This window comes from Gymnogyps californianus, unplaced genomic scaffold, assembly GCF_018139145.2.
Source record: "Gymnogyps californianus isolate 813 unplaced genomic scaffold, ASM1813914v2 HiC_scaffold_89, whole genome shotgun sequence".
In the NCBI taxonomy this organism is placed as follows: domain Eukaryota; kingdom Metazoa; phylum Chordata; class Aves; order Accipitriformes; family Cathartidae; genus Gymnogyps; species Gymnogyps californianus.
In genome coordinates this window covers 144,675-166,466 of record NW_026114482.1, presented here as the reverse complement: position 1 = coordinate 166,466, position 21,792 = coordinate 144,675, and the positions used below count along the sequence as shown (strand labels likewise).

General features: G+C 46.0%; 1 protein-coding gene and 1 long non-coding RNA gene across 2 annotated transcripts; both read left to right on the top strand.

The window, feature by feature from the left end:
* Positions 1 to 5,159: 5,159 nt before the first annotated feature.
* LOC127029275 (uncharacterized) lies at positions 5,160 to 6,559 on the top strand. Its single transcript, XR_007768165.1, has 3 exons — positions 5,160 to 5,323; positions 6,260 to 6,319; positions 6,462 to 6,559. It is a non-coding gene; the product is annotated as an uncharacterized LOC127029275 (long non-coding RNA).
* Positions 6,560 to 7,582: 1,023 nt separating this feature from the next.
* Positions 7,583 to 21,392, top strand: LOC127029274 (repulsive guidance molecule B-like). Its single transcript, XM_050914841.1, has 3 exons — positions 7,583 to 7,712; positions 10,616 to 11,127; positions 19,392 to 21,392. The coding sequence occupies exons 1-3, from the start codon at positions 7,607 to 7,609 to the stop codon at positions 20,079 to 20,081; spliced, it is 1,308 nt and encodes a 435-aa protein (XP_050770798.1). The 5' UTR covers positions 7,583 to 7,606; the 3' UTR covers positions 20,082 to 21,392.
* The last annotated feature ends 400 nt before the right edge of the window (positions 21,393 to 21,792 follow it).

The window sequence follows — 21,792 nt, the reverse complement described above, 5'->3', positions numbered from 1 at the left end:
TTAGGAGTGAGCATTCCTCTGATCAAGAGAGAGAATATAGAAGGTATACACCACGGGGTACCCTGTGGTTTTACCTGCGTGACCACGGAGAGGACATGAGGAAGTGGGATAGAAAACCTACCTCGGTCCTAGATGCACGGGTACGTGAATTGAAAGGAAAAACAACCAGAAAAGGGGATTCTTCCAGGAAAGATGCCGCTCCGGTTTCCAGACAAAGTAGAAGGGCTTCTGACCCTCTTGAAGGGACCTCTAAGTCATTTTTACAAGAAGTGAGTAACAAATACTCTGACCAGGATTGGAGGGGCCCTGCCTGCAGCCAGGCAGAGGAGAGGGACAACCGGGTTTCTTGGACTGTGTGGATTCGATGGCCTGGCACATCACACCCACAGGAGTATAAGGCTCTAGTGGATACCGGTGCACAGTGTACTCTAATGCTATCAAGCTATAAAGGGGCAGAACCTATTTGTATCTCTGGTGTGACAGGGGGATCTCAACAGCTAACTGTATTGGAGGCTGAAGTAAGCCTAACTGGGAATGAGTGGCAGAAACACCCCATTGTGACTGGCCCAGAGGCCCCATGCATCCTTGGCATAGATTATCTCAGGAGAGGGTATTTCAAGGACCCAAAGGGGTATCGGTGGGCTTTTGGTACAGCTGCCTTGGAGACAGAGGGAATTGAACAGTTGTCCACCTTGCCCGGACTCTCTGAGGACCCTTCGGTTGTGGGGTTGCTGAGGGTCGAAGAACAACAGGTGCCAATCGCTACCACAAGGGTGCACCGGCGGCAATATCGCACCAACCGAGACTCCCTGATTCCCATCCATATGCTGATTCATTGACTGGAGAGCCAAGGAGTGATCAGCAGGACTCGCTCACCCTTTAACAGCCCCATTTGGCCAGTGCGAAAGTCTGATGGAGAATGGAGACTAACAGTAGACTATCGTGGCCTGAAGGAAGTCATGCCACAACTGAGTGCTGCTGTGCCAGACATGCTAGAACTTCAATATGAACAGGAGTCAAAGGCAGCCAAGTGGTATGCCACAACTGATATCACTAATGCATTTTTCTCAATCCCTTTGGCAGCAGAGTGCCGGCCACAGTTTGCTTTCACTTGGAGGGGCGTCCAGTACACCTGGAATCGACTGCCCCAGGGGTGGAAACACAGCCCCACCATTTGCCATGGACTAATCCAGACTGCACTGGAAAAAGGTGGAGCTCCAGAACACCTACAATACATTGATGACATCATCATATGGGACAACACAGCAGAAGAAGTTTTTGAGAAAGGGGAGAAAATAATCCAAATCCTTCTGAAGGCCGGTTTTGCCATAAAACAGAGTAAGGTGAAGGGACCTGCACAGGAGATTCAGTTTTTAGGAATAAAATGGCAAGATGGACATTGTCACATCCCAAAGGATGTGATCAACAAAATAGCAGCTATGTCTCCACCAACTAGTAAACAGGAAACACAAGCTTTCTTAGGTGTTGTAGATTTTTGGAGAATGCATATTCCAAATTATAGTCTGATTGTAAGCCCTCTCTATCAAGTGACCCGGAAGAAGAACGATTTTAAATGGGGCCCTGAGCAACAACAAGCCTTTGAACAGATTAAACAGGAGATAGTTCATGCAGTAGCCCTTGGGCCGGTCCGGGCAGGACCAGATGTTCAAAATGTGCTCTACACTGCAGCTGGGGAGAATGGCCCTACCTGGAGTCTCTGGCAGAAAGCACCAGGGGAGACCCGAGGTCGACCCCTAGGGTTTTGGAGTCGGGGATATCGAGGATCTGAGGCCCGCTATACTCCAACTGAAAAAGAGATATTAGCAGCATATGAAGGAGTTCGAGCTGCTTCAGAAGTGGTTGGTACTGAAACACAGCTCCTATTAGCACCCTGACTGCCGGTGCTGGGCTGGATGTTCAAAGGGAAGGTCCCTTCTACACATCATGCAACTGATGCTACGTGGAGTAAGTGGGTTGCACTGATCACACAATGAAGTCGAATAGGAAACCCCAGTCGCCCAGGAATTCTGGAAGTGATCACAGACTGGCCAGAAGGCAAAGATGTTGGAATATCACCAGAGGAGGAGGTAATGCATGCTGAAGAGGCCCCACTGTATAATAAACTGCCAGAAAATGAGAGGCAATATGCCCTGTTCACTGATGGGTCCTGTCGCATTGTAGGAAAGCATCGGAGGTGGAAGGCGGCTGTATGGAGTCCTATACAACAAGTTGCAGAAACTCCTGAAGGAGAAGTTGAATCAAGTCAGTTTGCAGAGGTGAAAGCCATCCAGCTGGCTTTAGACATTGCTGAACAAGAAAAGTGGCCAATACTTTATTGCTATACTGACTCATGGATGGTGGGAAATGTTCTGTGGGGGTGGTTGCAGCAATGGAAGCGGAGTAACTGGCAACGCAGAGGTAAACCCATCTGGGCTGCTGCATTGTGGCAAGATATTGCTGCCTGGCTAGAGAACTTGGTTGTGAAAGTACGTCATGTAGATGCCCACGTACCTAAGAGTCGGGCCACTGAAGAACATCAAAACAATCCACAGGTAGACAAGGCTGCTAGGATTGAAGTAGCTCAGGTAGATCTGGATTGGCAGCATAAGGGTGAATTATTTCTGGCTCGGTGGGCCCATGACACCTCAGGCCATCAGGGAAGAGATGCAACATATAGATGGGCTCGTGATCGAGGGGTGGACTTGGCCATGGACACTATCGCACAGGTTATCCATGAATGTGAAACATGCGCTGCAATCAAGCAAGCCAAGCGGTTAAAGCCTCTTTGGTATGGAGGACGACGGCTGAAATATCAATATGGGGAGGCCTGGCAGATTGACTATATCACACTCCCACAAACCCGCCAAGGCAAGCGCCATGTGCTTCCAATGGTGGAAGCAACCACTGGATGGCTGGAAACATATCCCGTGCCCCATGCCACCGCCCGGAACACTATCCTGGGCCTTGAGAAGCAAATCTTATGGCGACACGGTACTCCAGAAAGAATTGAGTCAGACAACAGGACTCATTTCCGGAACAATCTCATAGACACCTGGGCCAAAGAGCATGGCATTGAGTGGGTGTATCACATCCCCTATCATGCACCAGCCTGTGGGAAAATCGAGCGATACAATGGATTGTTAAAGACTACATTGAGAGCAATGGGTGGTGGGACCTTTAAACATTGGGATACACATTTAGCAAAGGCCACCTGGTTAGTCAACACTAGAGGATCTGCCAATCGGGCTGGCCCCACCCAATCAGAACTTTTACATACTGTAGAAGGGGATAAAGTTCCTGTGGTGCGCATGAAAAATATGCTAGGGAAGACAGTCTGGGTTACTCCTGCCTCAGGCAAAGGCAAACCCATTCGTGGGATTGCTTTTGCTCAAGGACCTGGGTGCACTTGGTGGGTGATGTGGAAGGATGGGGAAGTCCGATGTGTACCTCAAGGGGATTTGATTTTAGGTGAGAACAGCCAGTGAATTAAATTGTATGATGTTAATTGCTATATAACCCTGCCACTGTATGTCATCATTACTATAGTTGTTATATGCTATATCAACAGTATTACAGTAAGAATTATCTAAATTAATAAAGAATGAACTTTGATAAAACCAAGGAAGTGCAGTAGTGATGGAACCAGGACTGACTGCAGCATGCAACAATCCAACACTACACACCATCCTCCTGCTGCGCCCAATGTCATCTGCCCGCTGCACTGCACCTGCTCGGCCAACTGAGTGGACTTCACACCATCCCTCCTGCCCAGACAGACTGTTATGACAGATGGAGCTCAAAGTCATGGACTGAATGAACTCAACGAACATTTTAAATGGACATTGTAAAGGCTTATAGATTAAGGGAATGATATCTGTGTGTATATGTATCAAAAGACAGGAAAAGTGGTGGTGATTAATTGAAAATGCATTGGAAAGTGTGGGACCTGGACATGAAGTAGATGGTATAGAATAAGGGGTGGATACTGTCCTGGTTTCAGCTAGGACAGAGTTAATTTTCTTCCTAGTGGCTGGTATAGTGCAGTGTTTTGGATTTAGTAGGAAAATAATGTTGATAACACACTGATGGTTTTAGTTGTTGCTAAGTAGTGTTTATACTAAGTCAAGGATTTTTCAGCTTCTCATGGCCAGCCAGCAAGAAGGCTGGAGGGGCACAAGAAGCTGGGAGGGGACACCGCCAGGACAGCTGACCCAAACTGGCCAAAGGGATATTCCATACCATATGACATCATGCCCAGTATATAAACTGGGGGAGCTGGCTGGGAGAGGCGGATCGGTGCTCGGGAACTAACTGGGCATCGGTCAACGAGTGGTGAGCAATTGCATTGTGCACCACTTGCTTTGTATAGTTTAATTCTTTTAGTATTGCTATTGTCATATTATTATTATCATTATCATTGTTTTTCCTTCCTTTCTGTCCTATTAAACTGTCTTTATCTCAACTCACGAGGTTTTTTTCCTGATTCTCTCCCCCATCCCAGGGGTGGGGTGGCAGTGAGCGAGCGGCTGCGTGGTGCTTAGCTGCCGGCTGGGGTTAAACCATGATACCAGCGTAAACAGGAGCCTGACAGCAGAAACGGAAAGGAAAAGAGACGGCGGGCAGCCTGGCAGGGGGGAAATCCAAACCGTGGGGGGTGGTGGTGCTGTTGCTGCGCTGTGTATGCGGCTTGTCAAGCGGGCTCCCATACCCAAATAAGTACGAGGGCGTTGGCGGCTACCGTATGGCAGCACGCTGCCTGCGGTTGCTGCTGCTGTGGCTGAAGGCAGTTGAGAGCCGGAAGGTGGCAGGGAGGGCGCAGGGAGCCACCGCAGCAGCGGAAGGAGGCTGCTCGGGGCTGCTCCTGCGGGGCAGGGGCCAGACTGGGGGCAGCCCAGCGGACGGTACAGGTGTGGGCAGGTAGGTGCCAACTGCAGGCAGGGCAGGGGCACGCGAGGTGAGGCGAGGCGGCATCCTCGCACCACTGGAAAAAGTCTGCCTGTGCTCCCTGTTTCTTCTCTCCCCTCCTCTTCAATTGTTTTCTATAGGTGGCAGAAAGATCACGCTATGATTAAAAGCACATCCCTTCCTGTTGTGCCAGTGCTGGGGAAAGAGAGCGAGATGAGTGAGCAAGCGCACCGAGGCAGGCAGCTCGCTGCCGCTCCCACGATGCCGGCTGCTGCCTGCGCTGCTGCCATGCCCGGACGGGGAGGCCCAGGAGCTGACCGACCGACAGTCTGGGAGCTGCCTGCCCGCTCGCCGACGCCGGCCCCGCTGCGCCCTGCCCCCCGCCGGTGATGCGAGCGCAGCGATGGGGATGCTCAGGGTAAATCGCTTGTGTTGTTTGAACTGGGATTGCGGGGGGAGAGGGGACGACAACGGCTTGCATTTGGGGTTGCGCGTTTGCTTGTTCATTGGGTTGAGTTTCTTCCACCTGTCTTTAAGCAGTCTAACCTGGTGCTCAGAGACTCTGAGATCTCAGGGGCTGGAGAGGGAAGGGAAGTATTGCTGAGGTGTTCAGGCACACATCTGGATTCACTTATGAGTTTGCAAACTGCAGGTTGCATCCAATAAAGCAAACAGCTCTCAATACGGAGGACTTTCCACAGATGTCACCCTCGGGGGTACCACAAGGTATTTCCTCCTCCGCGCCTCAGTCACGTTCACTTCTTGAAGTCGAGGGGTGCGAGAGGGCAGCCATCACCAGGCACTGCCAAGGAGGTGATGCAGGGGGCTGTGCTGGCAGCGTGCTTTCCCTGCGGGGAGCTCCTCGGGACAGGCGGCACAATGGGGCCCTCCACGCTCATGCAGGGCAGGACAGGCAGGCCCCTGGCCCGGCAGCTCGGCATAAGACCAGGCTGCATGGGAGTACCCAAAATGTGACCCATGATAGTGAATGCCTTTGTTTTGCCGGGAAGAAGTAAAAAAAAAAAAGATACTAACACCAGCACATCAGTGAAGCTGTTGAGGTTTCACGGAGTTTCCGCCTGACAAGGTTAATGTTTGGGAGGAAAGATGGTGCGAGTTTCCGCAGGGAAGTGGGCAGGAAATGTGCTACCTCCACAGCCCTGGCAGGGGACCCCAAATGCGTTTTGTGCCTGCCACCTCCTGGTTGGCGCACCCACAGCAGCACATCCCACAACGCAGGTGCAGAGTCACCTGCAGGCCTTGCCCTTGCCGCCATGCCAGGGCTGCTTGCCATGTCCATGTTGTCACTTATCTGATATGCAGGTCCTAATTTGCAAAGTGTCCCATCCCCTAGGAGAGCACGATACAGCTTTGACTCCAGTGAGCCACGCAGCACTGTACAGTCAAATATGATGTGAGTACCTGGGTATGGTGGGGTACGAGTTACCAGGGGTGTATTGCTGGAACTTCTGCCCTCCTTACACGGACAGAGTACCACAGGGAAGGAAACAACATGTTTTGGGGTGCCAGTCGCTTACACGCTTTGCATCCCGCAGTGCAGTGAGCAGTACGAGAGGAGGCTTGTGCTGACTTCTGGAAACAGAGATGCCGTCCACAGGGGAGCAGCTCAGGCATCACACCTATCTTCTGGAAAATAAACCACAGTTTGTTTAAAATCCATTAATGTTTCTTGCATGTGTTTGACTTTTACCCACTTTCATTTAATTCTGCTTTTTTTTGGGGGGTGTCCTACTGTTGGTTTGCTTTCAACTGTAACTGGAGACGAATAGGTGGTAAAGATGCTCCAGTTACTATTTAAAAAACACTGTTACGAGCTTGTGTTGGAAGGGGCCCCCGCAAGACGGAGTTTCACCCCCCTCCTTCCCGGGGGAAGCCCCTGCCCCGCGGGGTGCGGTGCTGCCCACCTCCCAGACGGCGCGCTCGGCCCGGCCCGGCCCCACCCCGCCCCGCCCCGCCCCGCGGAGTGTGGTGGTGGTGGTGGTGGTGGTGCCCATCTCCCCCCCCCCCCCCCCGACAGCGCGCCCGGCGCGGGCCACGGGCGCCCTCTCACAGCGGCGGAGGGGAACGGTCCCCCTCCGTGTGGATGCCAGCGCAGCCAATCACCGCTGCGGGCTCCCGCGCCAACGCAGGCGCCGCTGTGATTGGCTGTACGCGGCCGATCACGTGGGTTCAGGGGCTGACGCGCAGGACCGTCCCGCGACCGCAGAGCTGCTGCGCGCTACGTGAAGGGTGGAGTGGAGTGGGCCGGGCCGGGCCGGGCCGGGCCTGGCCTGGCCTAGCCTAGCCAAGCCAAGCCAAAGGAGGGGCTTTTTCCGCAAGGCAAGACACTGGGGGCGACAGTATTTAAGTATTTTTCCGCAAGGCTCCTCCCCATTATTGAATCAGCTCTAGTGCGGCGGGGGTGGGGTGGGGTGGGGCCGGACCTATGGGCACGTTGCGGGGCCTGTTGGATGGTGTGGCTAGCCAATGGGAGGTGGGAGCGGAGCTGCTGCCCTCTCTCGTTCATTCACTGGCTCCTTCCCTTTGTGATTATCTCTCTGTGCCGCGCTGACTCGCTCCGCTGTGGCTCGGCAGCTTTTGCCCGTCCCTGCGCCTTTGGAGGAAGAGGAAGCAGCGAGGAGGAGGCGTCGGCATCTGCGGCCCCGTCCCGCCTCCAACCCGGGGACCTGCATGGACGGGCATGGGGAGAGCAGCGCCTTCCTGCGCCGCCGAGGCTGAGTGGCCACGCCGCCTGCCGTCCGCCGCCCTCGGTCTCATCGCCGCACTGGGGCTGCTGCTGGGCACAGGTATGGGGGGTGGACCGGGGAGGGAGGAGCCGATGCGCGGCCGCAGAGCGTCCGATGCGCAGAGCCAGGTCCCGACAAGGGGCTGCACCCACCTGCGTACGTGTACCTCAGACTTTAACAAGGCGGGACCGAGGGAGGGGGTGGGTACGCGTACTGGCGTGTTTGCGGCTCGGGCCGATGCGGAGTTTGTGAGCGGTGTCCTCAGGAAAACGTGTCAGCGTTTGTACCGTCTTGATGGCTCTTGAGAGTCCGCGCAAGAAGCGCGCTGTACGGGGGAATACGTGTGTGAAAACACCGATATAGCGCTGGAAATAGTGATTGCGGAACAGGGCAGCATGCAGCTGTACAGCAGCAAGCCAGAGGACTTGGAGAAAACATGCTTTTTTTCTGGTTTTTGGTTGTGGGTTGGTTTTTTTTTTTTTTTGATGTAACAACTATTTGCCTGACTTGAAACTGGGGAGAAGGTGGAAGATATACTGATAGTGCTTGCCTAAAGTATTTTTCACTCAGAAGTGATCTGATCGGTTTTACTTCTGTGAAAGTGTTTCTCTTTAGCTTGAGTGCTTTTAAACATTTATAACCTTAGTGAAATAAATTGTATGTTTAAGTGCAAGTTTAGGTCATCTGGATTTAGTCAGATTGCTGTTTCACCTCCCCCCTCCCTCTATACCAAGAGCCTACTGAAAGCAGCAGAATGAATTTTCCTAAAGTTGCAAGGGGGCTTGGATGGGTAGATTTGTTTTGCTATTTGATAACTTGCCTTGCCCGTCTAGACTAAATTATATGTGATTTGTGATAATTTAATCATAATTTTAAAAAACTGATGCTTTGAAAGTCAGGCTCTGAACTGGCGTAGTCTATGTCAGTTTGCTTGGCATAGGTCTTTTCACTTTGTGATCATGTACCTTAAAACACAGAATTTAATCTTTTCTTCTTTTTTCCTTTTTTCTTAGCAAAGCTGCATATCACTTGCACAAAGATGTACTGAGAAACTTATTGCTTACTCATATGCTTCATGGTCATGCTTGGCTGTAGATTAAAGGCTGCTTCTACTCTTGTGTTGGGATTTTGACAGGACATTTACTTTAGCTACCTATCATAGGCAAAACACCTGTTGCCCTTCCAAATTCACAGATTGGATGTTCTGGGTATGTCATGTGAGTCCTGACTCACAGGAGGGTTGGCTAGGGGATAAGCAGAGAAATTGCTAATATACTCTCATCACTGTGTATTGCAGAAAACAACTGCTTTTAAAAATTAAAGGTCCAACATTATTATTCAGTCCTCTTTCACCCCCCATTTCTCAGAAACTTAGGAATATTTTAATTGGACTGTTAAAATCAAACTGAACTTAGCCCTATTTTACTTTGAGGACACACACACACAAAAAAAAAAGAGATGGGAAATGGTGTAAAGAGAGGAATTTGAGGGGAGGGAAAGGAATAGCTGTAAAATATCTTTTCTCTTTGTTCACACTTCCATATGCTTCTCTAAGTATTTTTGTGTTGTTATAAATCTGTTTTATGACCATTTGAAATCACAAATTAATACATACACAGTGAATTTTATTGGTCAAAAGGAACAAAATAATGCAGCATGTTTTCAGTGGATAGTTTTTGGTGCTTGAACAGCTATTACATGAAGTCTTGCAAGTATTCTTTTTGAAGTTCCATTTGCTGTTGTGGCTATCTTCTGCTCTTTGGATGGGAGGGAACCTGATTTATCATTTGACTGTTGTCCTAGTTTTAATCGCTGTGGAATGTGTGCATCTATGTTTCCTTTAATACATTGTGCAGCCTTGTTTGTTTTGTTTCTACCCCTCATGAGTTGCTTTGTGTAAAAGTTAAACTCTTAAGACTGGTGTTAACTGCCATGAGAATCTGGAAGGATTTCAGGTTGTGACCATGAGAGCTGTGGAAGAGAGGGCTGTAAAAATCCCAGTTTGCTTGCTGGGACAGTAATTATGTTTTCTTTGCAGAAATCAGGTGACCAGATAAGGTGCAACTGTTTGGTATGGGGGGGTGGTGTTTTTTTGTCTTGTTGGTTTTTTTTTTTTATGTAACCCGAACTGCATACCTGTTTACGTACATCTGATAAGTACTTCAGGTTTTGGTGGGGAGAGGTGCTTTTTTTTGCCCCTTGTCTCATTATTGTATTATGCTGTAAGAGGTGCTATTGCAGTGTTTGGATTACCTAGCTGGCAACTTGAGCTTCAAACAGCTGTGGGTTTTCTCACTGTTTAATTCCAGAAAGCAAGCAGTGAAGCTTTAGCTATGGCAGTGCCAGGGAAGTAAAGCAAATAGAGTTTATGGCCTGGCCCTGACCATTGTGTCCCCTGTCCCCCCCCCTTTTTTTTTCCCCATGTTCTTGAAGAGAAACTGATCTCTGCTTCATTCAGTTTGTTTGTGTCTAAACCTGTATCACTTAACTTCTTAATCACATCCTTCTCTGGAACAGGATTTTGTTTAAAAGTTCAGTAACTTGTCATGTAAAGCACTGAAAGACTAAATGAAGACTTGCTTATTGACTAAGTGATTTAACTTAACAAGATGGTGATACAATTCTATGCTTATCACTTGCCAACTATGAGTCCAGCATTTCTTTTCCAGGAGTTAATGCTCTTAATCTATTACTTGCTATTGTCTAGATGAAATTCAAGTCATGCTTGGGTTATCTCAGCCTTTGAGAGAGATGGGCTGTATTGCTATCTTCCACCTGTCTGCCCCCCCCCCCCCCCCCCCCCACCTTCTCAACCCCTTTTTCTCTCTTACAGAATGCTCTCCCCAATGGGTGAGCACTGTAAGTTCTTTAAGATGTTTTCTGTAGCACTTGTGGATGTGGAAGGGGATATTGCAATCGAAGAGGTTTGCTTGATTTCTCTCTGCCTTCTATTTTGTGCTTAGCTGACTGCCAGCTTCAAACACCTTGTCGAATCCAGAAGTGCACCACAGACTTCGTGTCCTTAACTTCACATCTAAACTCTGCTCTTGATGGCTTTGATTTGGAGTTTTGCAAGGCCCTGCGGGCATATGCTGCTTGTACCTATCGCAATTCCAAAGTATGCCGTGGAAATCTAGTCTACCATTCTGCAGTGCTTGGAATCAGCGACCTCATGGGCCAGAGAAATTGTTCCAAGGATGGACCCGCATCCTCTACCAACCCTGAAGTGACCCATGATCCCTGCAATTACAGTGGCCACGCAGGAGCCAGAGAACATCGGGGAGAGGAACAGGCTTCTCCTCCTACTTACCTATTTTGTGGCTTGTTTGGTGATCCTCATCTGAGAACTTTTAAGGATCACTTCCAGACATGCAAAGTGGAAGGTGCTTGGCCTCTCATAGACAATAACTACTTATCAGTGCAAGTGACGAATGTGCCTGTGGTCCCAGGATCCAGTGCTACTGCTACAAATAAGGTATGGGTTGTTCTTAAACACTGTGTATGCATACAGAAGTAGAAGGCCAAGACAGTAGAGTAGTAAACTACTTAACCCTTAACAGTTAAGGGTTGTGGTAGGTTGAGAATCTTCCATGCAGTAGTTTGAGGAAAATAAAACTGCTGGGCTCATCTTTTGGAAAATTGCTTCTTTCCTTAGAAAAAAACAAAACTCAAAACAGCTTCCTCCCCAACCCCCCCCCACCCCCATCCATAAATATTACCACATAAACATTTAAGAATAACTAAATTGATGCTTTAAAACAAGCATCAGACTGCAGCATCTGTGACTGTCCCCACACTAAGTGGAAATTCTAGGGCAGAAGGATGGAAAGAGTGTGGGTCTTTGCATTAATTCCTTAAATTGTACAATAGAAAACAAAAAAATATTGAGTGGCACAACAGATTAGTTACCCAGGATATTAAGTCTTTAATTGAAAAGGTATGTCTTGTGGAAGATGTGTTCATTCACAAAATGCTCTTGGCAATTTGTAGGTGTTTTGTGTAGTTGTGATGCTGATAGTAAGGACATCTGTTTCTTCGGTGACTAAAGCTGTTATATATTCTATGGTCTAATTAAAACTTGCAATGCTAGTTTCTTTTGAGCTTGTTTGATCTGTTTATGCCTGTTGGCATAGGATGCCAAGGCCTTTCAGATGGAGAATGAAGGATTACTAAGTAGCTGGGAGACTTGAGTTCAATATCTCCTTTTCTTTTCCTTTCTTACAGACTTCCAGTATGAGTTTTGAGTTGGTCACTGGCACCTCTGTATCTGATTTCTCCAACTACAGAAGTAGAGCTCCCCAGTCTTTTGGGGATCTTCTGAGGCTTAATGGCTATTACAAGGGGCTGTAGAGGAAGCAGTTAGGAAGGGTATTGTAGAATGCCTTAAATAGGAGTGGTGGTGTGTGTTTGTTCCCCTCCAAATAAAGCATGCACACAAAAAAGTCTTTGTCTTTCATCACAATTACAGGTGTTCTGGATATCACTAGCACAGTTGTCCCTGAGTAGCAAATAAGGCAGAGGTGCTTGTACTTCCCTATGGAAAACTTTTCCTTCTTGTTTGCAGTAATTGAAAACAGACAGGGAACTTTTCTTATCCGGGTGTCTTGTAGTGGGTTGCTTGAAAGTGAAAGGGAGGGCAGAGAAGAAAAAACAAACAGGCGGTGGAAAACCCAGAGCTTTTACTGTAGTGGGTTTACTGGTCATAAAGTTTTGAACCCGGGAGTAGGTTGTATTAGCAGTGTAGTGAAATGTTGGGTAAGTAAGTGCTCTTTTTCCCCAGAGTCAAAAAGCTTAGATATCTCTACTGCAGTCTGATTTCTATTTTTTGTAGGAGATCATCACCGGACTGAACAGCCTGTACTTACTCTCCTTTAAATAATATTATAACACTTGTTTTCCAGTTATTGTTCAGCTGCTTAAAAGCAGGAGCATCAGAACACTGACCATGTGTTGATTTAATTTTTTCATATTTATAGACTTCCTGCCCAAGGTAAAGATGAACTTGGCTTTATTTCTCAGAGGTACATGTTACTGCTTTGTTGAAGGACTTCAGTCAAAAGCTGCTTTGTCTGTGAGGTGGAGCTGATAATATCTTATAATGCAATGTTTTTTTCCTATTATTGAAGAGTGGGGAGGAGGAAGCATCAGTCTGGCCTGTGTAAGTTAGTGCTGTGCTTGGGCATACAGTTGGGCATAAACTGGTCAAATGGTTCAGCAGGTAGCTGTGGACAGCTTGAAAATGTAGATGCTGAAGCACTTTCTGTGGATTTGGGATATTTCTAAAAGGCAGAGACCTGCCCGTGCCTTCAAGACAATGGCTCTGTTCTCATATCAAAAGCCACCTGCCTGTGCCTAAACTAGATGACTTATGATTGACTCTCCAGATAGGTAGTTGTTGAATCTCCCCTGTGAGCAGTATTCAATCTGGAGCTAGGGCAAACTGAAACCTCTTGGAGTTAAATATGACAGGTTTTGCCTTAGGATCTTTTCAGTGTATTTCAACTTTAAAATCTACCTCTGATGTGTTTTATCTATTATATATCTGTATTTTCCTGATTGCTTGTCTTCATAAAAGTCAAGAGTGGGAGAAATAATACACTTATTTCATAACCTAGAGTGGTTGGGGGCCAACTGGTACTTCAGTCTTAATTGAAAGTTCTTAATTAACTTTTGATCATAACCAACTGATGGCTAGTTCATAGCGTGATGAAAACAAGTAGGCTGTTTGTTTGTTTTAAAATGGATGATATAGAAGTTCTGGAGAAGGGGATGTTGGTACCATCCTGGCTGGAAGACAGGTTGTGAATGTAACTTTGAGGCTAGCTCCTTGGGCAGAGGCTGTAGCAGAAGATACTTTCTGCTGGAAGCTGTATTTTTTCTCTTCTAATAGAATTCCTGTGTACTGGGCAGAAGATGCAAATAACCTCTCTTTGGTCTTGTGTTTGGTTTTGGAGCTCAGACTTGTCTAAAATTAAGGTCTGCATTTCTCTGATGTGATCTCAGCTCTGTGCTTGTGCCTTCAGCATTTTCACAGTTCTCCTCCATAAGGAAAGCTCATTTAATTCTGTCATGAACATATTTAGTATGTGCAAAGCTATGCTAGATTACACTGTGCTGTGTTGTTCCAGACAGTCTCCTAAGAAAAACAGGACATGCAGAAAAACTACCAATATCTTACTGGGCACAGGCAATGTACTGATTTTGATGATTTGCCAACTTCATTGGTGTAAAGATAAACAATTCTGTTTCCTGGTGTTCAGGACAGCCTGACCTTACTAGAGGTTGTTTTGTAGGACAAGCTATGGCAGTTTATCAGGCACTAAACAGTTTTTCTGTCTCTGGGGCTGCTGGAAAACTGTTGCAGAAGTTTGTGTCTTGAATAACTTAATTTGGGGGGTGGAAAGGAGGCAAGAGCATGCACATGTACTCAGTGGTATCTATCTGACTGTCTTTAAAGCCTCTGGGGATTTCTTGGGGACAGAAGGAAGGAGAATAAAGTTATAAATAAAGGTGGCAGTGTTTTTCTCAGATGTGGGAATGTGAGTTTAATGTTGTGTACTTAAATAGGCTTTACCTGCCAGCTGCCGTATATGCTTTACAAACTCACTACAGGGGAGAAGAGCCTTGATCTTGGTTCCCAGATCTCAGGGTAGCTGACAAAAGATTTTGGCTGTACCTTTTGTAATTATCTTATCTATTGTCATTGTTTATCTTTTGTATCACGGGGTTGTAGACTGTGTTGTAAAGCATTTTCCCAGTTATGGTCAAGCTGCTCCCCAACCCAGGTTGGGGGCCACTAGATATAAGGCCAATGCTAACCCCAAATTCTAATCTCTTTCTCAGCCTCTCTCTTAGTGATTGGGAAGACGCTGTAGTAATCACCTCCCAAATGCCAGCGCAACTGATACTTGATAGAGGTGATTCTACAGTACCCATCTCATGATGCATCAGTTTTCAACTTCTGACTATGTAACTTATACTCTGCAGGTGTCAGAATACCAAGCTCACCTAGCTTATTATATAGCTAACAACCTGCCAAATAACACCCTAGCCTATAACTGACACCCTGCCTCTTAACACCCTGTCCCTTGACTGACATCATTGGCATAGGCAGACTGCCGACACCCTCCCCTTGACCACTCTGCTCCCGACCAACATCAGCAGCGTAGGCAGTATGCTGCCCACGTTATCCATGTAAGGTATGATTTTCTCAAATCACACTGCCATTGGTGGAGCCAAGGGGCGGCACGACTCTTACACACATTCAAAAGGCATTTGCACAATTGGCTGTTGCGGCCAGATGACCTGGACACCAAGTGTCCCTGGCAGTCCACCAGAGCCATGGCATCGCTTATGATCCTGTGCTTGCTATCAGTGATTGGGTGAGTTGCTGTATGGGCACACTTTTGCGCATCTTTCCTACTACCTCAAAGTTATTGGTTTTTGTTTGTTTGGTTTTTATAATGCCTTGTCAGACTCCATTACTGTTCAGACCACACCATGGCAAGTTACCATCTCGTGTCAGAGAAGAAAATGGGAAGGAAAGGTATGCAAATTCCATGCACAGAGAAATAAAGAGGAAATCAATCTGGAAAAAAAGGATAGAGTTCAGCATTAGAGGATTTCCAAAGAGAAACTCAAGATCACTCAGGAAAGTACTTCTCAGATGTGGTTAAGCAAGAAGGTCGCTGTTTATAAGTAACTCTAGAAACATCTAGCATCTATTATTGATTAATTTCAAAACTACTCAGAACTTCATAATAGTTAAGTGTCCTTTAATTGGAACAGTAGCTTAAAATATTCCACCTCCTTTTTTTTCCCCATTTTTTCAGCCCATTTCCCCAGCCTGTCAAGGTCCCTCTGGATGGCAGCACCACCCTCTGGCCTATCAGCCACTCCTCCTAATTTGGTGTTGTCTGCAAACATGCTGAGGGTACACTCTGCCCTATCATCCAGATCATTAATGAAGATGTTGAACAGGACTGGACTCAGTATTGACCTCTGGTGTACACCGCTAGTTACTGGCCTCCAACTAGACTTTGCATTGCTGATCACCACCCTCTAGGCCCGACCATTCATCCAGTTTTCAACCCACCTCAGTCTGCTCATCTAGCCCATACATCAACAGCTTCTCTATGAGGATCTTATGGGAGACAGTGTCAAAAGACTTCCTGAAGTCCAGGTAGACAATATCCACTGCACTCCCCTCATCTACCAAGCCAGTCATTTCATTGTAGAAGGTTACCAAGTTGGTCAAGCATGACTGATTATTTTCTCGTCCTTTATGTGCCTGGAAATGGTTCCCAGGATTAGCTGCTCCATCACCTCCCCAGGGATCAAGGTGAGGCTGACCAGCCTGTAATTCCTTCTGTCCTCTCCTTCTTGCCCTTCTTGAAGATAGGAGTGACATTTGCTTCCATCCAGCCCTCAGGCACTTCTCCCAGTTGCCATAATCTTTCAAAGGTTATTGAGAGTGGCCTCGCAATGACATCAGCCAGCTCCCTCGGCACTCGTGGGTGCACCCCATCTGGGCCCATGGACTTGTCCAGTTTGCTTAGGTATTCCCTGACCTGAACGTCTTCCGCCAAGGGTACATCCTCCTTGCTCCAGACTTTCCCCTTGGTCTCTGGGACCTGGGATTCCTGAAGGCCAGTCTTGCTAGAAAAGACTGAGGCTAAGAAGGCATTCGGTACCTCAGCCTTTTCCATGTCCTGTGTCACCAGGTCCCCTGTCTTGTTGAGCAATGGCCCCACATTTTCCCTAGTCTTCCTTTTGCCACTTATGTACTTGTAGAAGCCCTTCTTTTTGTCTTTGACATCCCTGGACAGATTCAATTCCATGTGGGCTTTAGCTTTCCTAACCTCATCCCTGCATGCTTGGACAATGTCTCTGTATTCCTCCCAGGTTACCCCTCCTTGCTTCCACCTTCTGTATGCTCCCTTTTTGTGTTTGAGTTTTGCCAGGCTCTCCTTGTTCATCCATGCAGGCCTCCTGGCATTTTTGCCTGACTTCCTGCTTGTTGGGATGGAACTCTCTTGAGCTTGGAGGAGGTGATCCTTGAATATCAAAAAGTTTTCTCGGACCCCTCCTCCCTCCAGAGCCCTATCCCATAGGACTCTTCCAAGCAGATCCTTGAAGAGACCAGAGTCTGCTCTGCTCAAGTCCAGGGTTGTGAGCTTGCTTTTTACCCTCCTCCCTCCTTCCCCTCAGGATCCTGAACTCCGCCATCTCATGGTCACTGCAGCCAAGGCTGCCTTTGACCTTTGCATCCCCAACGAGCCCCTCCTTGTTGGTCAGTAGGAGGTCCAGCAGAGCACCTCTCCTCGTCAACTCCTCTATCACTTGGGTGAGGAAGTTGTCGTTGATGCGCTCCAGGAACCTCCTAGATTGCTTATGCCCTGCTGTGTTGTCCCTCCAGCAGATATCGGGGTGGTTGAAGTCCCCCGTGAGGACCAGGGCCTGTGAACGTGAGGCTGTTCCCATCTGTCTGTAGAGGGCCTCATCCACTTGTTCTTCCTGGTTGGGTGGCCTATAGCAGACACACCCTAGAATGTCACCTTTGTCTGTCCTCTCTTTAATCCTAACCCATAAGCTCTCAGTTGGCTCCTCATCCATCCCCAGGCAGGGCTCCATGCATTCCAGCTGCTCTCTCACATGAAAGGCAACTCCCCCTCCTCGTCTTCCCTTCCTGTCCTTTAGATGGGGGTGACAGGACAGAAAATGCAACATCCAAACTTAATGTCTTGACCCACAATGTTTAAATATGGATCTGTGACCTTGGCAAGTCTTAATGGTCTCTTTGATTCCCTGTTGGGAGCATCCTTGCAAGGTACATAGAGGCCTTCATTCACTTAATAGTCATTCAGCCCTCATTCAGTGTGCAACACTATTGCAGATCTTGCCTAGAGTGAAGGTCTCTGTTCTCCCTCTTTGTCTCTGAAACTGTGTGTATTTCCTTTTTTCAGAGAAAGGAATTCTGGAGAGAAGAGCTTGGTGGTTGCTCTTATTGCTTCCTGTTAAGCCTTGTCAGGTCCCTTACTTAACTGTTATAATCAAGTAGCCAGTTCTGTGTCTCATTAAAACCATCTGTATTGTCAACTGCAGGCTTGTTCAGGTGCTGAGCAGATTTGCAGACCTTTATTTCTGTTGGAATGTAAATTACTCTTCCCTTACAGAGCAACACAAACGTTCTCAAGGAAGTAGTAACGCTTCTGTATCAAAGCAGGCTGAGATAGAAATCTGTTTCATCAAAACTGTGTTATATAGAATATAAGACCTGATTTACTGAATGTGAGGCCCTGGATTATGTGCAGAACATAGTAGTCACTTGACAGATTTCAGATATCTTCTCTCTGGGTTGCTGGGCTTACTTCACAAAGCATAGTGATGTGAGATTGTCTTTACAGCAAGAAAGGCACTGAACTTCTGAAGGAAAAATACTTGAATGTTGTCTGGATTTGGGGCAGAGACCTTCAAGCATAGCTGTGGCCCACAGATAGGAGTTTACCAGACTGCTTGACTATAGCTGGTCTCAAGCTAGCTATGTAACTGATTAAAGCAAAGAAAAAACATTGGAAAATTCATGCCACAGCACTAGTGGGAAAATGTGGAAATAAAATAGCAAGTACTTTCTGTATGTGAGAGAGAAACAGAAAGACTGACAGTATGAACTAACTGGGACAAACCAAACATTAAAAAAATAATGTAGTGTTTAGTGTATGCCTGCATATTTGGAGGAGTTGTTGGGATGGGAGAAGGAAGAGGTGCTAGAAGGAAAGACTTGTCTTTTACAACTGGTATGGAGAGGTGGGGCTAATAAGGGTCAAGGTTTTACTCAGATTGTCTGTAATCCAGCTGTTAAACCTCTAGCTCTTATTTCAAAGCAGAGGGGCAAGAAACAAAAGCTGTTGTGCAGAAGTGTGCTGGTTAACTGAAATTAAAACACGTGGAGTTGCTAGTAAGTAGATTTTAAGGAAAATTGTCATGTTAGTTTGAAAATATCTTCTAATGTACTTTGGAGTACTCTGAATCTTATATCAGAGTGCTTAAATAATAGACTAAGTAGTCTTGATTTAGTCAGTCAAGGATGAAAGTGATGATTAGAAGCCCTATTTCTAGTGCAAAATACCCTTTGACCTTTTCAAGAAGTTACAATTTCCTTCCCTCTGAAACTGGAAAGGAAGAAGCATCTCTGTTTCTAATATTTATATGCAACTCTTCATTATACTTTTTATTTTGGAAAAAGTCACTAGACACCTCAAACTCAGTCTGCCAAATAGCCTAACTATTTCCAGAGGATCAGAGGACCTACTGTTTCTATCATGGCTTATTTAATAAGTATAAAGGTTTAAAAGGCCAGTTGTAATCTTAAAAGAACAAGTAATTGGTTTAGGCTTCTGGTTTCTACATTGGAAGTCACCCTTCAAAGGCATGTTTTGGGGTGTTTTTCAGTCTAGTTTTGTTTCTCCATGGGCACATTCTCTAGTAGCAGTGGATTGGAAGTGTCAAATCTCCCAATTCCTAGGGCAAATGGATCCAGGAGCTGTAACCAGTAATTTGACTAGTTGTTCTGATAATGCATCTCTCGTCTCACTGGTGGTTGTATTGATGGTTGTGACTAAACATATCAGTACTTTTACAGTACTAGTACACAGCTAATCCTGGCAACTCTTCCAGTAAGAGAGACTTTTTTTTTTTTCCATGATCACTAACTTCTTTTTTTCTCTTCCCCACCCCCAGATAACTATTATCTTTAAATCATACCAAGACTGTACAGATCAGAAAGTATATCAAGCAGTGACTGATGACTTACCTGCAGCTTTTGTGGATGGCACAACAAGTGGAAGCGATGGGAACACCAAGAGCTTGCGAATTGTGGAAAAAGTTGGTGGCAAATATGTTGAAATGCATGCCAGGTACATCGGAACCACAGTGTATATACGCCAACTTGGACACTACTTAACGCTGGCCATTCGCATGCCTCAAGAGTTGGCTATGGCCTACGAGGAGAGTCAGGATCTGCAGCTGTGTGTGAATGGTTGCCCTTCAAGTGAACGTATTGATGATAGCGGCCACTTGCCATTGTCTGTGATGGGGCAGTTACTCCCCCAGGCAGGTGCTACTCATCCCTGGTCAGTGTACACACTGGAAACTGCCACCACCAAATGCCATGAGAAGATACTGGTGAAGGACATCTATTTTTACTCATGTGTGTTTGACCTACTCACAACTGGTGATGTTAACTTCACAGCTGCTGCTCACAGTGCCTTGAAGGATGTGGAGGCATTGCACCCCAGAAAAGAGCACTGGCATATCTTTCCCAGCAATGAAAGTGGTGGTGGTGTGGGCAAGGGTAGCAAATTCTTTGTCAGTCCTGGACTTGTGTGGTTGATCTTTGCTGTGTTTTTGTGGGGGGGGTGTTGTCTATAACAAAGTTTTAAAATATATATTGTCATAATATATTGAGTAAAGAGGAGTATATATGTATATACCGTGTATATGAAGGGATGCTTCATCTTGGGATACCCACCAGATTGTATATACTGTGTTACTGTTTTCATATATGTTGGATGTAGTATTCTTTGTATCTATTTGTTTTGCAGTTGGTGAAATGTTTTATAATGTCCCTGAATAGAAAGAACTTTATTTTTATGTATTTCAATATTTATGCATTTATCTGAGTAATTATGCATTATACACATGTACATATACCCAGTGCTCCTACTTGACTTAAAATTTTGTTAATATATTGTTTATTTTTCTATCCTTCCTATTAGTGTAGAGGTCAGCACCTCTCTTCTCCTGTAATGACATCATTGGTAATTTGTTGGGTTCTCTAGTTAAAACCATTAAGAATGGGATCTTGTTCTGTCCCTTAAGCAAATGGTCCTCCCTTCTGTGGAGGGAGAGTATGAAGCACTTCCCATTAGCACAGAAAACCATCTTGGATAATTCTGCATCTTCTAAACATAGCATTTATGCTGCAGAGACATGAATCACAGAACCTTCTTTATAATTCTGACATTCTAATTCCATAGCATAAGCTTCAGAAGAAGAAAAGCACTTACACCATCTCTCACAATGTATTGGAGTTTCTCCCTATTTTGTGTGTGGCTGAACTTCCTCATTGGTGCACTGAATTTAAAGATCTCATGGCTGAAAGCTAGTGGATAAACCCTAGCATTGCTGCACTGATGCTCATACTTAGTAGACAGGTACCATTTATTAGTTAACTTTCTCTGTCCATGGATCCCATGAGTGTGTGTGTCTGTATATGTATACTAGTGTTGAACTGTGAGCCCTTCAAATAAGTAATATTTCAGAAATGTAGTATTTCCTCTAAAAAGTTTTCATTTTCTTGTTTCTGCTGTGGCATTTCTTGAGAAAATGTTGTTTGCATGTGTTCATTCTTGAAGTCTAGCATAGCTAAGAGAGCTTGGTTAATTAATTGAAGTTAATGCTAAATGTGGATATTTTGAAGCTCATGAATGGTCTCTGAGGAGAACTTGAGCTTAGAGGGAACACTGGTTTTCACAGACACTAGGCATGGCTGTCTTTTAGAAAGCTGCAGATTTTATTTTCATGCATAGAAACCCCACAATGTGTCAGTCCTTGCTAAACCTTTTAGATGTGGTTCATGAATATACTAGTAAGTATATGTTTGTATAAAAGAGTGACTGTGCAGTGTGTAAATACTTTTAAATTATTCTGATTAATAAAAGAATAAAGTTGCCTACCCCACTGAGGAACGTCTGTAATGTGGTATTAGTGACCCCTGGTGGGATGCAGAGAAATTGGGGATGTGTGCTGGGCAGGCAATCTATAACCCAAAGCCCCATATTTGTTTTTTTAGCCATCACTTGCTGTGTAGGAATGTGCTGAATACAGTCATTCTGCTTCCTTGCAGATGCTTATTTTCCTCTTCTAAGTTAGCTGTGTAGTGAAATCTATGATCAGCAGTTGCAAACCAGGCCAGTTTATTGAAACCACTGGCAGGAAGCATCCCCTCAGAATCCCACTTGTACACTTTTCCTTTGTAGTATTTAAAGAGATATTTAGAAGAGCTTAGACACAGTGGTCTGATGTTGCTGTGTCTGTCTTGAGAGATGTTATGAAAATCCTCTTTTAAAGTTAGTTACTG

What these genes read in the sequence shown, in the direction of transcription:
- LOC127029274 (XM_050914841.1), top strand. Translation starts at nt 7,607, where the DNA reads ATGGGGAGAGCAGCGCCTTCCTGCGCCGCCGAGGCTGAGTGGCCACGC. An exon ending in GGGGCTGCTGCTGGGCACAG is followed by an intron (nt 7,713 to 10,615) that starts GTATGGGGGGTG and finishes TTTTGTGCTTAG; the next exon opens with CTGACTGCCAGCTTCAAACA. An exon ending in GTGCTACTGCTACAAATAAG is followed by an intron (nt 11,128 to 19,391) that starts GTATGGGTTGTT and finishes CCCCACCCCCAG; the next exon opens with ATAACTATTATCTTTAAATC.